Source organism: Sceloporus occidentalis, unplaced genomic scaffold (assembly GCF_023333645.1).
Source record: "Sceloporus occidentalis isolate IW3139 unplaced genomic scaffold, rSceOcc1.0.p SCAF_2, whole genome shotgun sequence".
NCBI lineage: Eukaryota > Metazoa > Chordata > Lepidosauria > Squamata > Phrynosomatidae > Sceloporus > Sceloporus occidentalis.
Genome location: NW_028316982.1, coordinates 29427803 through 29442421, shown reverse-complemented (window position 1 = coordinate 29442421; position 14619 = coordinate 29427803). Strand labels below are relative to the sequence as shown.

Below are 14619 nucleotides of genomic sequence, written 5' to 3'. Positions count from 1 at the left end.
TGCGGTTTGCACTTTAGTTTTTTAGCCCCAGCCTGCCACACTGGCTCTCACATAAAGAGTAGCTTGCTGTCATATTGAGGAAGGAGCTTACTTGCTTTCTGCTGCTCCAGAGACTAGGACCCAGAGCAATGGATGCAAGCTACAGGAAAAGAGATTCCAGCTCAACATTAGGAGAAACTTCCTGGCAGTAAGGGCTGTTCGACAGTGGAACGCACTCCCTCGGAGTGTAGTGGAGTCTCCTTCCTTAGAGGTCTTTAAACAGAGGCTGGATGGCCATCTGTCGGGGATGCTTTGATTTAGATTTCCTGCATGGCAGGGGGTTGGACTGGATGGCCCTTGCGGTTTCTTCCAACTCTATGATTCTATGATTCTAATACTAATACATTTCAGCAAATAAATGCATAAATGTATGTGAATCTAAGTAAAGGCTAAAGGGGGTTATTTCAAGGTGAGGAATTAGTGCAATTCATGAACAAATTTATGGAACACGGGACAGAGGGATTCATTTCAGTCAAAAATGTAACTACAGATCAAGCCCACTTCCTTATACTGCAAAGCTAGCTCTGAAGCAAAATATTGGAATAAGCAGAGCGTATCATATTAATACTGTGAATTTGCCTTGAAGCTATTGGCCATGGCTAGAGTAAATAGCAGACATCAGTCAGACTGTGTGCATCAGGCAAATGAAATATTTCAGCATTCATGCAAATCTCCATATGTGTTCATCTTTTGGCACAACTTTTCTCCTGTCCTATATGTGTCAAGGGTATATACGTATTCTTGCATATATATATGCATTGGTATCTTAAATTCAGAAGGGAAAAAGTATACTTTACAAGGTAGACCCATTATTTCATTGTAGCTTTTATCTTCTGTGACTTGTTATCCAAACTATAAATCACACTGGGCCTTTTTAAAGAAGGTCAAAATGTTTCAGGACTTTAGTCAGAAGGTTTTGATTAACAACACAATTTTAATCCATCCATTTAGTAATAAAACCAGTGAAGCTTTGAAATCTGACTTGGTTGGGTTGATATTTTTGTTCAATTGCACTTGGGATGACTTGATCTTCCAAATTTATTCCATTGATCTTTTCCTTTTGTCTTCTTTCAGTTTTCATTTTTTCCAGGCAAAAGTCAAAGCAGCAAATGTGGAGGGATGAGTGTATATGTGATGAAAAAATACAAAAGGAAACCATTATTTGACAGTGAAAACAGAAATATATTTATTGGACTAATATTCTCTGAAAGTGTACTGTGGAAATAAGTTCAAACAAGACAGAAACTGAATTTGGATGTACAACATCCCAGCTAGGTGGTGCATTAAATAATGTAGAAGAGGGTGCCTTTGGGTACATGTTCCATATTGTTCACTATCATATATACTAACAATTATCTCAGTTCTCCAAATACTGGGTCTTATAGTGTTAAAATAGTACCATTCATGCCAGCTACAAGATTATTTTTTATTATTATTTATATCCTGCCTTTCTCCTAAATGGGATTCAAATAAAACTGAAATAGTTTAACCTGTAAACCTTTGCTCAGCAGAAATGGGTTACATTTGTCACAGGATACACACAAATCAGTGCTCAAATTATGGGGGCAGGTGACGTCCAGCCCCCTAACTTGTTGTGACAGCTCCCCTAGATACTGTTCTATAAGGCTCAAGGGAGCATGAATTGGCTAAAGTTGGGGGTGTAGGATCAAATGGTGGGACTTATTTTAATAAACTTTCCTCATCTCTACCCCACTATTGAAGCCCTGTCAGCTCTCACACGCACATTAACATATTCACTTTTCTGAGTGTGGTATGCTTGAGGTTCTTTGTAACTGTGACTGAATCAAAATGACATGGTAACTAGGTAACAAAGAACAAAGGCCAATGTTTTATATAATTCCCATTTTTCACACTTCACCACCCTGCTTTTCCACATCATGATGTGTAAACTCAAATGTTCAGAATAGAAAAGTTTATTTAAGCTTCTTTTCACCAAACTCATTGAAGTTATCACATAAAGAGCAGCCCTTTTTAGCCTCATGGAGGCAGCATGGCCTAGTGGTTTGAGTGTTGGACCACAACTCTGGACAGGGTTCAAATCCCCACTCAGCCATGGAAACCCACTGGATGACCTTGGGCAAGTCACACATTCTCAGCCTCAGAAACATCTGTGATAGGGTCACACTAGGGGTCGCCATAAGTCAGAAATGATTTGACAGCGCACAGCACCAAATATAAACTTGCATATTGCAAATCTGTAGTTTGAAAAAAAGGAAGGGATATCTGCTAGCAAATGGATAGAGCAGCTTTCCCCAATTTGGTGCCCTCCAGGTGGGCTGGACTACAATTCCAATAGTTCTTATTTCAGAAGATGATGGAGGTTGTTGTCTAACACATTTAGAAGTCACCAATTTGGGAAAGGCTGGACCAGGATATTGGCCATCCAGCTACTAACTCATAGTTTTGGAAATGTGCCCTGAATGTCAAAACCCAGAAAGATACATTCCTGGGGAATGATATCTTTGTGTAACAGAATATAAACAAATATGGATTTTATGTATAATCAGAATATTTTCATATTGTACAAGTGTTCATTTTAATACTGACTACTTCTTCTTCTGCTGCTGCTGCTGCTGCTGCTGTTGTTAGTAGTAGTAGTAGCAGTTATTGTTATTATTATTATTAACCTTTATTTATAAAGTACTGTAAATTTACACAGCGCTGTACATACAATCTTTTTAATTGGACGGTTTCCTGCCCTCAGGCTTACAATCTAAGAAGAAACGACACAAAAGGAGAAGGGAGTGGTGGTGGGGAAGGGGATGAGGGCCAGCAGTTCTTCTCTACCTCCGAGGCCTGGATCAGGGGAGATGGACTAGAGGGAGGGCTTGGTTTCTTAATGGATGGTTAATCTTCTTCCAGGGAGGCCTGTTGGAGCTAGCCTGCCTCACTAGTAGGGGTACTAGCAGTACTAGTAGTACTGGGTTACAACAATTAAAAACATTGCTAAAAATCCACAAAATAATTAAACAATCAGAAAAAAATTAAAACATATATTAAAACTCACACATACACCAAGACACAAATTAGCACAATATCCAGTGCTAATTGTGTCCAAGTAGAAAAGTCTTTGCTTGTCTTTGAAAAGAAAGCAGGAATGGTGCTAGCTGCAACTGGCATAGCATGATAGTGAGAAATTGAAAATTGACTGCAGGGTACTAGTTTGAAATCCAGTTCTTAAGCATTTGGCAGAAATAGAAAACATCACAGCAGACTAATTAGAGAAACAGTAAAGGGGAGTTTATTTTTTGGTTGCATGGTTTTCAGTGTCCTGGTTTCATTCATCTGCCACTCATTCTTCTTTATAGAAAGATTGCCAGCCATGGTCTAAGTGGTCTTAGTTTGAAACTCAATAGAACAATTGACATTAGTCACTATTATTATCATCCTTGATATTATAAGATAGGTGATAGGAACAGAAATTACTGACTTTTGAGCAAAAAGAGTTCTTAAAATCTGCAGCAATAATGGTAACTAATTATGTTGGCAAGCCTCTGAACTACAATTGTAACTAACTGCTATTATATATATATATATATATATAGAGAGAGAGAGAGAGAGAGAGAGAGGGGGGGGGGGGGAGAGAGAATGCTTTTCCTACATGGATTTGTCTGATCGCTCTTTACGGATATCTACTATATTTTATGTCAGCAAATTCCACAGTTTTAAGAGTGTGTTACGTAAAGAGGTACTTCCTTTTGTCTCTCAGGATCCTTGGACCATTCAGCTTCACTGGGCACCAAAGCAGAAGTTACTTTAAAGACAGCAAAATGTCCTGAAGCTAGCAAAACTGCCCAACTGGAAAATTTAATTTAAAGATATTGCTAGTACTATTCAATGTGCTAGTTCTGACCTATAAAGCCCTCTATGATGTAGGTCAAAACTGTTTGAAAGACTGCATCTCCCTTTGAATCTACCCAAATTTTGGGGTACGTCTAGACTATAGAAATAATGCAGTTTGATACCACTAAGTGCTGTAGCTCCATCCTTTGGAATCCTGGGATTTGTAGTTTTATGGGGCCATTAGCCTTCTGTGCCAAAGAGTGCTGGTGCCTCATAAAACTACAAATCCAAAATTCTGTTGGATAGAGCCATGGCAGTCAAAGTGGTGTAAAACTGTGTTATGTCTACAGTGTAGATGCACCCTTAAAAGTCTTGGAGGATAGCTTTCCTTTGGTCCCATCACTATCACAAGTCCATCTGATGAAGGCACAGGAGACAGCCTTCTTGGTGGCTGCTCCACCAAGATGTAGAATTAACTTTCATAGGGGGCTACTAGACTGCCCCCTGTCGGGTTTCCTTTTGTGGCAGGCAAATACAGTGCTACCTCGGGTTACGAAATTAATTCGTTCCGCGGCGCCGTTCGTAACCCGATACATTTCGCAACCCGAAAAGGCGCTGGAAAGCCGCTAGCCGCGCTTCCGATTTGAATTTCGCGCCGAAATTAATTTCGTAACCCGAAAAATCTTTCGTAACCCGGAACAGTTTTTTTAAATCTAACTTTTTCGTACCCCGGAAATTTCGTAACGCGGTCAATTCGTATCCCGGGGTACCACTGTACCTTTATATTTCAACAAGCATGTGATGATTAAGTGGTTATGGGGAGTTTTTTTATGGCACATATGTGTGTACTGTATATTTATCTTTAAGGTTATATATTTATTTATAGAGCTATTTGGGCCCCATTCCCACTTGGCAGATAAAACAGCTTATATTGGCATGATTCTGACTCGGATTATTTTCTAAGTCTATTTCAAATTATTTCCATCATTTCCATTAGGAAAGGGGGCAAATTACGTTGATTTATTTAGACCCTGTTTTCATTCCCATTTATTTTAAATCGCTGTATTTTAAAGTGGAGTCATTTGCTCCCCGTTCCCATTTGTGTCCGCAAGCTGTCAATCAAGCGCGTAGGCTTCAGACGTCACAAGTGTCGTCACCTGATTCAAAACACTTTGACATGGTTTATTTTGCTCCCCGTTTCCATTTCTGTTTGTATGTTGTTGTTGTTTGGGGGGCGGCCAATGAATAGCAGCTGCATCTGAGGCTCATCTGTGTCTCCCCAGATTCCCTTGGGAAAGAGAGAAGAGAAGCCTCTATTCTCCCTCAGATCCCTGGGCGTCCAGGCTCTTCTGTGTCTTACCAGATTCCCTTTCGGAAAGAGAGAAGAGGAGCCTCTATCCCCCCTCAGATCCCTGGGCGTCCAGGCTCTTCTATGTCTCCCCAGATTCCTTTTCAGAAAGAGAGAAGAGGAGCTTCTATTCCCCCTCAAATCCCTTTGCCTCCCCCATTGCTCCCTGGGCTGTGTGGGGAGCAATCAAGCAGGCATGTACTGCAAAGCCCATCTGCTGCTCAGGCGCTCAGACAGAGGCAAAAAAAAAAAAAAGAAAGAAAGAAAGAAAAAAGAAAGAAAGAAAGAAAGAAAGAAAAAATAATAGTTTAAAATGGTGTTCAATGGCTCTTCTCACACGCCGGTCTATAAATGTGGAGCAGGGGGGAGGTTGCAGGAGGAGTAATGTGTTTACTGCGTTTGGATCTCAATAATAATAATAATAATAATAATAATAATAAGCTTTATTTGTATACCGCTTTTCCGTGGACGATCAAAGCGGTTTCCAATATCAAATTAACAAAACATAACAAATCACGACTCAGCTTCTCTCCCCCTCAAGATGGTGGTCGGGAGGAGGGCTTTACTTCTTAGCAGGCGGAGGCCTGTTGTTGCTGGCCTGCTTCTCTCCCCCTCAAGATGGTGGTCGGGAGGAGGGCTCGTCTTCTTAGCAGGCAGAGGCCTGTTGTTGCTGGCCTGCTTCTCTCCCCCTCAAGATGGTGGTCGGGAGGAGGGCTTTACTTCTTTGCAGGCAGAGGCCTGTTGTTGCTGGCCTGCTTCTCTCCCCCTCAAGATGGTGGTCGGGAGGAGGGCTTTACTTCTTTGCAGGCAGAGGCCTGTTGTTGCTGGCCTGCTTCTCTCCCCCTCAAGATGGTGGTCGGGAGGAGGGCTTTACTTCTTTGCAGGCGGAGGCCTGTTGCTGCTGGCCTGCTTCTCTCCCCCTCAAGATGGTGGTCGGGAGGAGGGCTTTACTTCTTTGCAGGCGGAGGCCTGTTGCTGCTGGCCTGCTTCTCTCCCCCTCAAGATGGTGGTCGGGAGGAGGGCTTTACTTCTTTGCAGGCGGAGGCCTGTTGCTGCTGGCCTGCTTCTCTCCCCCTCAAGATGGTGGTCGGGAGGAGGGCTTTACTTCTTTGCAGGCGGAGGCCTGTTGCTGCTGGCCTGCTTCTCTCCCCCTCAAGATGGTGGTCGGGAGGAGGGCTTTACTTCTTTGCAGGCGGAGGCCTGTTGTTGCTGGCCTGCTTCTCTCCCCCTCAAGATGGTGGTCGGGAGGAGGGCTTTACTTCTTTGCAGGCGGAGGCCTGTTGTTGCTGGCCTGCTTCTCTCCCCCTCAAGATGGTGGTCGGGAGGAGGGCTCGTCTTCTTAGCAGGCAGAGGCCTGTTGTTGCTGGCCTGCTTCTCTCCCCCTCAAGATGGTGGTCGGGAGGAGGGCTTTACTTCTTTGGAGGCAGAGGCCTGTTGTTGCTGGCCTGCTTCTCTCCCCCTCAAGATGGTGGTCAGGAGGAGGGCTTTACTTCTTTGGAGGTAGAGGCCTGTTGTTGCTGGCCTGCTTCTCTCCCCCTCAAGATGGTGGTCGGGAGGAGGGCTTTACTTCTTTGCAGGCAGAGGCCTGTTGTTGCTGGCCTGCTTCTCTCCCCCTCAAGATGGTGGTCGGGAGGAGGGCTTTACTTCTTAGCAGGCGGAGGCCTGTTGTTGCTGGCCTGCTTCTCTCCCCCTCAAGATGGTGGTCGGGAGGAGGGCTTTACTTCTTTGCAGGCGGAGGCCTGTTGCTGCTGGCCTGCTTCTCTCCCCCTCAAGATGGTGGTCGGGAGGAGGGCTTTACTTCTTTGCAGGCGGAGGCCTGTTGCTGCTGGCCTGCTTCTCTCCCCCTCAAGATGGTGGTCGGGAGGAGGGCTTTACTTCTTTGCAGGCGGAGGCCTGTTGCTGCTGGCCTGTTTCTCTCCCCCTCAAGATGGTGGTCGGGAGGAGGGCTTTACGTCTTTGCAGGCGGAGGCCTGTTGTTGCTGGCCTGCTTCTCTCCCCCTCAAGATGGTGGTCGGGAGGAGGGCTTTACTTCTTTGCAGGCGGAGGCCTGTTGTTGCTGGCCTGCTTCTCTCCCCCTCAAGATGGTGGTCGGGAGGAGGGCTCGTCTTCTTAGCAGGCAGAGGCCTGTTGTTGCTGGCCTGCTTCTCTCCCCCTCAAGATGGTGGTCGGGAGGAGGGCTTTACTTCTTTGGAGGCAGAGGCCTGTTGTTGCTGGCCTGCTTCTCTCCCCCTCAAGATGGTGGTCGGGAGGAGGGCTTTACTTCTTTGCAGGCGGAGGCCTGTTGTTGCTGGCCTGCTTCTCTCCCCCTCAAGATGGTGGTCGGGAGGAGGGCTTTACTTCTTTGCAGGCGGAGGCCTGTTGTTGCTGGCCTGCTTCTCTCCCCCTCAAGATGGTGGTCGGGAGGAGGGCTTTACTTCTTTGCAGGCAGAGGCCTGTTGTTGCTGGCCTGCTTCTCTCCCCCTCAAGATGGTGGTCGGGAGGAGGGCTCGTCTTCTTTGCAGGCAGAGGCCTGTTGTTGCTGGCCTGCTTCTCTCCCCCTCAAGATGGTGGTCGGGAGGAGGGCTTTACTTCTTTGCAGGCAGAGGCCTGTTGTTGCTGGCCTGCTTCTCTCCCCCTCAAGATGGTGGTCGGGAGGAGGGCTTTACTTCTTTGCAGGCAGAGGCCTGTTGTTGCTGGCCTGCTTCTCTCCCCCTCAAGATGGTGGTCGGGAGGAGGGCTTTACTTCTTTGCAGGCGGAGGCCTGTTGTTGCTGGCCTGCTTCTCTCCCCCTCAAGATGGTGGTCGGGAGGAGGGCTTTACTTCTTTGCAGGCGGAGGCCTGTTGTTGCTGGCCTGCTTCTCTCCCCCTCAAGATGGTGGTCGGGAGGAGGGCTTTACTTCTTTGCAGGCGGAGGCCTGTTGCTGCTGGCCTGCTTCTCTCCCCCTCAAGATGGTGGTCGGGAGGAGGGCTTTACTTCTTTGCAGGCGGAGGCCTGTTGCTGCTGGCCTGCTTCTCTCCCCCTCAAGATGGTGGTCGGGAGGAGGGCTTTACTTCTTTGCAGGCAGAGGCCTGTTGCTGCTGGCCTGCTTCTCTCCCCCTCAAGATGGTGGTCGGGAGGAGGGCTTTACTTCTTTGCAGGCGGAGGCCTGTTGCTGCTGGCCTGCTTCTCTCCCCCTCAAGATGGTGGTCGGGAGGAGGGCTTTACTTCTTTGCAGGCGGAGGCCTGTTGCTGCTGGCCTGCTTCTCTCCCCCTCAAGATGGTGGTCGGGAGGAGGGCTTTACTTCTTTGCAGGCGGAGGCCTGTTGTTGCTGGCCTGCTTCTCTCCCCCTCAAGATGGTGGTCGGGAGGAGGGCTTTACTTCTTTGCAGGCGGAGGCCTGTTGCTGCTGGCCTGCTTCTCTCCCCCTCAAGATGGTGGTCGGGAGGAGGGCTTTACTTCTTTGCAGGCGGAGGCCTGTTGCTGCTGGCCTGCTTCTCTCCCCCTCAAGATGGTGGTCGGGAGGAGGGCTTTACTTCTTTGCAGGCGGAGGCCTGTTGTTGCTGGCCTGCTTCTCTCCCCCTCAAGATGGTGGTCGGGAGGAGGGCTTGTCTTCTTAGCAGGCGGAGGCCTGTTGTTGCTGGCCTGCTTCTCTCCCCCTCAAGATGGTGGTCGGGAGGAGGGCTTGTCTTCTTAGCAGGCGGAGGCCTGTTGTTGCTGGCCTGCTTCTCTCCCCCTCAAGATGGTGGTCGGGAGGAGGGCTTGTCTTCTTAGCAGGCGGAGGCCTGTTGTTGCTGGCCTGCTTCTCTCCCCCTCAAGATGGTGGTCGGGAGGAGGGCTTGTCTTCTTAGCAGGCGGAGGCCTGTTGTTGCTGGCCTGCTTCTCTCCCCCTCAAGATGGTGGTCGGGAGGAGGGCTTTACTTCTTTGCAGGCGGAGGCCTGTTGTTGCTGGCCTGCTTCTCTCCCCCTCAAGATGGTGGTCGGGAGGAGGGCTTTACTTCTTTGCAGGCGGAGGCCTGTTGTTGCTGGCCTGCTTCTCTCCCCCTCAAGATGGTGGTCGGGAGGAGGGCTTGTCTTCTTTGCAGGCGGAGGCCTGTTGTTGCTGGCCTGCTTCTCTCCCCCTCAAGATGGTGGTCGGGAGGAGGGCTTGTCTTCTTTGCAGGCGGAGGCCTGTTGTTGCTGGCCTGCTTCTCTCCCCCTCAAGATGGTGGTCGGGAGGAGGGCTTTACTTCTTTGCAGGCGGAGGCCTGTTGTTGCTGGCCTGCTTCTCTCCCCCTCAAGATGGTGGTCGGGAGGAGGGCTTTACTTCTTTGCAGGCGGAGGCCTGTTGTTGCTAGCCTGCTTCTCTCCCCCTCAAGATGGTGGTCGGGAGGAGGGCTCGCGATCCCCTTACCTTGCTTCCCAATCCACTGGGGGAAAGGCTATGCGAATGAAAGAAAATGGTGCTGGCAATGCAGAAAGAGAACAAAGAGGGTGACACCTCCAGGCCAGCCCCATGAGCACTGCTGCTCCCATCTCCAGGTTCCCGAATTAGACACCCTTTTATTCCCATTCATTTGCCCTGAATCAGACTCCGGAGGCACAGGAAAATTCACTGGAAAACCACTATTTTTTAAAACCGGTTTATTGACCTAAAATTCGGATTCGATTCAGATTCGAATCTCAATGGAAACAATATTGGAGCAATGTGGATTGAATGTGCGCTCTAATGCAAACGGTGCACCCATGATTCACATCCTGATCCACGTTATAGGCCAGTGGGAATGGCATCTTAGTCTTTTCTTTCAGAGCTCTAGGCCCACAACAATCTACAAATCCTGGGATTTCATAACAGTGAGCCATGGCAGTTAAAGTGGTGTCAAACTGCAATAATTCTCCAGTGTAGATGCAGCCCAGGATGAATCCATGGCACTTAAAGTGGAATCATGGAGCTATAATTGTGTTGTGGGAACTGCCACCAGTGATCATGTCAGTAAAGCAGGGTTTAGGATTGCCAGATTAAAAAATGGAGAGGGTTCCTCTCCATTTTAGAAGAAGGAATTTCAGCAGGGGTTGCTTGTGAGGCAACCAAGTAACAAGCAATACCTACTCAAAGTTAAAAGTTCATTCTGACAACCCTGCCTACAGTGGATATTAGACCTTGTGGCAGGTTTGGATTTGCCAGATTCAAAGCTTCTTTACTCCTCCCACATGGTTTACATCAAGTACACAGAATAGTTCCTCTTCCATTGGTTTAAAGTGAAAGTAATAAATAAATTGGTTTCAACTGAAAGGAAGAAACAACAGAGTCGAAAGCTCTGTGGACTGGTTATATCATCCCCATCCCACCATCCCTCTATCCATCCACAGGAATGGGTCACAAAAAGAAAAAACACTGTACATCCCAACCTGCTGACCTGTGCACAGCAATCTGGCAAGACTTTGGAAGAAGCAGATTGTTTTGTCCTGTACCAGTCCTGTACCACTTGTTGTAATGTGCCTCCAAGTTGTTTTTGACCTATGGCCACCCTAAAGTGAATCTATCACAGGGTTTTCTTGGCAAGATTTGTTCAGAAGGAGGTTTGCCTTTGTCTTCCTGTGAAGCTCAGGGAAGCTCCGTGGTCATGTAGAGATTCGAACCCTGTTCTCCAGAGTATGATAACATCTAAAATCCACCAAACAGTGATATTTCTAGTAGGCCAACCAAATGCAAAAATATACATTTTGAAGCTTTTGAATCTTCAATCGCTTTTTCATCAGGCACAGATGTTAAAAAATCATACAGGAGCGGGGGGGGGGGGGGGATGAAGTCCCAAGCCTGCATTTGTCAAAATGTGATTGTTCTCAGTTCAGATGGTTTTGGAGGGAAATTCATGCAGGTGTGCCCCTCCTCCTTCTGGCTGTGTGGGTACTCCAGGAAGTAAAGAATTTTTAAGTTCAATTCACAAGACAGAAAGAGGTGTTCCTTTTGATTTGGACTAACATCATCTTAATTCCCCCTCCCCTCGCTCCTGTATGATTTATTAACATCTTTGCCTGATCGAAAAGCCAATGAAGCTTTGAAAGCTTGCAACATGTATTTTTTGCATTTGGTTGGCCTAATGAAAGTATCACTGTTTGGTGGATTTGGGGTGTTATTGTACTTTGCTACATGGCCAGCATGGTTACCCCTGGATATGTTTCTAGTTCTCCAGAGGCATAGTTCAATGCTCAAACCATCACACCATGCTGACTCCCACTTACCTGGGAGCAAACCCCAAGAAGACTTACTCCTGAATAGACATGCTAAGGATGCTGCTGCTAACTGAAATAAGGTGACTTTTGATGGTTCCACCACAGATATTCTCCATGAAACAGCTAATGTGGGAACTGTTGTGGGAGGGCAGAAGGAGAGGGGAGGCAGTATGCTGTCTGACCAAATCTAGCTCCAAGGTCTTCCAGTGCGCTTGGCTGTTATCATACTGATTTAACTATGGGTAAGTGCTAACAAAAGTAGCAGAAGCACACCCACTTGTAGTACTCAGTTCCTATTGAGGCATTTCATCCATGTCTTACTCAGATGAGAGAAATCCCAAGCCTTAGTTATGACAAAGTTAAGCAATGAAAAGCAGGGGCTGCTGTAGCTTGTCAGCCAATTAAACTGAAAGCGTTCCGAGTCCTTGGAGTACATTCTCATTAGAAAAGGACTCATCGAACAAATCAACTTCAGGAGAGTCCCTGAAGGGGAAGTATCCTAATTATAATGTGTTTTGTATATCAAAGGAAAGCCCTAAAGAGTAACAGATCATTGTGTTTCTTTCTAGGAACATGGGTCACATTTGGAGGTCAGGTTTCTGATGAGGTAAGTGATTTACAATCTATAAAACATCATTTGAGTGCTACACATATATTGGTGGCGTTAATTAAAAGTCAAGTCACAGAAAGTCTGAATAAATTGGTTCTATTCCTGTCACAGGAAATAGGAGAGAACGATCATTCATAGAGGCAGGGAAAGCTTGAGCTTCTTGTGTATTTCAGAGCACTGGCGCTCTCCATAGAACCTGAAATTTAATGGAGATCTCTTTTCCTGTATAAACCAATTAAAATACTTCAAAAAGTGACAGGCTTGGTTACAAAAAGAAAGACACACACAAATGCCATTGACACAATCATAATTGTGAACTAAGGAGTCTTTTTTCAAATGTTAGCCTAGTGATGAGTGCTATACATGGCCTTAGACCCAGATGACATATTATTATGGACATTTGGTTACTGTACCCTAGAGTTTCCAAATACAAGGCATTCTGTATTCTTTGCAGAATAATATACAGGACATCCAGGTTTTTTTTGGGGGGGGGGGGTTCAGGCCCAATGCTGTATAAGAGCCATATGGGACACCCCAAAATCCCATATTCCTTAACTTGTTGTCAGCAGGAGCCAACTGCATTCCCAACAGACCAATGCCTGAGAATTTCATAGAATCACAGAATTGGATGATACATCAAGGGCCACCAAGTTTAACCCTGCCATGCAGGAATACACAATCAAAGCCACCCTCAACAGATGGACACCCAGCCTCTGTTTAAAAACTTCCAAAGAAACCTCCACTACACTCCAGGGGAGTATGTTCCACTGTCGAACAGTTCTTACTGTCAGGAAGTTCCTCTTAATGTTGAGGTAGAATTTCTTTCCCTGTATGCAGCGAATGCTGGGCATCTGCCTGTTGGGATCACAACTAGCATATTACCACAATTTCTTTCTCCCTGACAGACAGTTCCAAATCATGCCTCGTGTATGACTGTCTCCACTATCTGCATTGCTGAGAGTAGGAAGAGTGGGTGTCAGTTGTCCTTGCAACAGACAGACCCCTATCTGAGGCCATTTTGCAGTGTACACAATGGTTCTGGGGTCAACAACTGTTGTGAACATGGCTGGCATCTATTCTTCCAAAAAGCAGATGCCAGCTATGCTCACAACAGACCAGTTTATTGCTGGGAGATGTGATGTTTACCAAGGCTGCAGTATTTGGATGTGTGGTGCTATGTTTTTCATCATCATCTGCCACTTAATAATAATAATAATAATAATAATAATAATAATAATAATGTTTATTTATATACCGCTTTTCCAAGCGGTGTACAACAGGAAGTACAATACAAAGTAAAACAAACAAACAAACAAACATAACAGGCCTCTCTCCCCTCAAGATGGTGGCTGAAGGGAGGGCTTTGTCTTCTTGCAGGCAGGCAGTTGGAGCTAGCCTGCCTCTCTCCCCCCAAGATGGTGGCTGAAGGGAGGGCTTTTCTTCTTCAGGCAGGCAGTTGGAGCTCGCCTGCCTCTCTCCCCCCAAGATGGTGGCTGAAGGGAGGGCTTTTCTTCTTCAGGCAGGCAGTTGGAGCTCGCCTGCCTCTCTCCCCCCAAGATGGTGGCTGAAGGGAGGGCTTTTCTTCTTCAGGCAGGCAGTTGGAGCTCGCCTGCCTCTCTCCCCCCAAGATGGTGGCTGAAGGGAGGGCTTTTCTTCTTGCAGGCAGGCAGTTGGAGCTCGCCTGCCTCTCTCCCCCCAAGATGGTGGCTGAAGGGAGGGCTTGTCTTCTTGCAGGCAGGCAGTTGGAGCTCGCCTGCCTCTCTCCCCCCAAGATGGTGGCTGAAGGGAGGGCTTGTCTTCTTGCAGGCAGGCAGTTGGAGCTCGCCTGCCTCTCTCCCCCCAAGATGGTGGCTGAAGGGAGGGCTTGTCTTCTTGCAGGCAGGCAGTTGGAGCTCGCCTGCCTCTCTCCCCCCAAGATGGTGGCTGAAGGGAGGGCTTGTCTTCTTGCAGGCAGGCAGTTGGAGCTCGCCTGCCTCTCTCCCCCCAAGATGGTGGCTGAAGGGAGGGCTTGTCTTCTTGCAGGCAGGCAGTTGGAGCTCGCCTGCCTCTCTCCCCCCAAGATGGTGGCTGAAGGGAGGGCTTGTCTTCTTGCAGGCAGGCAGTTGGAGCTCACCTGCCTCTCTCCCCCCAAGATGGTGGCTGAAGGGAGGGCTTGTCTTCTTGCAGGCACTTGAGACAGCTACCTCCCTCTGCCAAATAACAGGGCTGGCACTGCTAACTAAACTACTTAACACAGTAGCAACCCTCATTTGGATTCTTTTATGAGGTGAACCTTGTTATAATTCCAAGCCTTCCCAAAACTTCCCAAACACTGAGACATATTATAAGTTTTACTGAGGGAACCAGCATTTCAGGGAGAGGACTGCCATCACTACTGCTCTACAGGGAAGAAAAGTTGGAGCTGTGTCTATCATCCCTCTCTTCCCTAGCAATTGCTTCCTGCCTACTGACTTTGAGGAGAACACCAGCTACTTACCATCAGGAGTAGGCTCCAGGCTTCCCAGGCACTAAGCCAGCAATATTGCCTCCAGCTGCTCCTCTGCCTGTCAGGATATAAGGGGCTGGGATTCCTGAAAAAGGACTGCCATCACCAGTTCTGCTCAGCCATGGAAACCCATTGGGTGACCTTGGACAAGCCACACACTCTCA

At 47.3% G+C, this 14619-nt stretch overlaps 1 protein-coding gene across 1 annotated transcript in view; it reads left to right on the top strand.

The window, feature by feature from the left end:
- The window catches only part of KCNAB1 (potassium voltage-gated channel subfamily A regulatory beta subunit 1), a 201960-nt gene that overhangs the window by 124926 nt on the left and 62415 nt on the right, over nt 1–14619 (top strand). The window contains exon 3 of the mRNA XM_089508985.1: nt 11930–11967. Coding sequence (XP_089365111.1) covers nt 11930–11967 — 38 coding nt within the window. The remainder of the gene's footprint in view (nt 1–11929; nt 11968–14619) is intronic.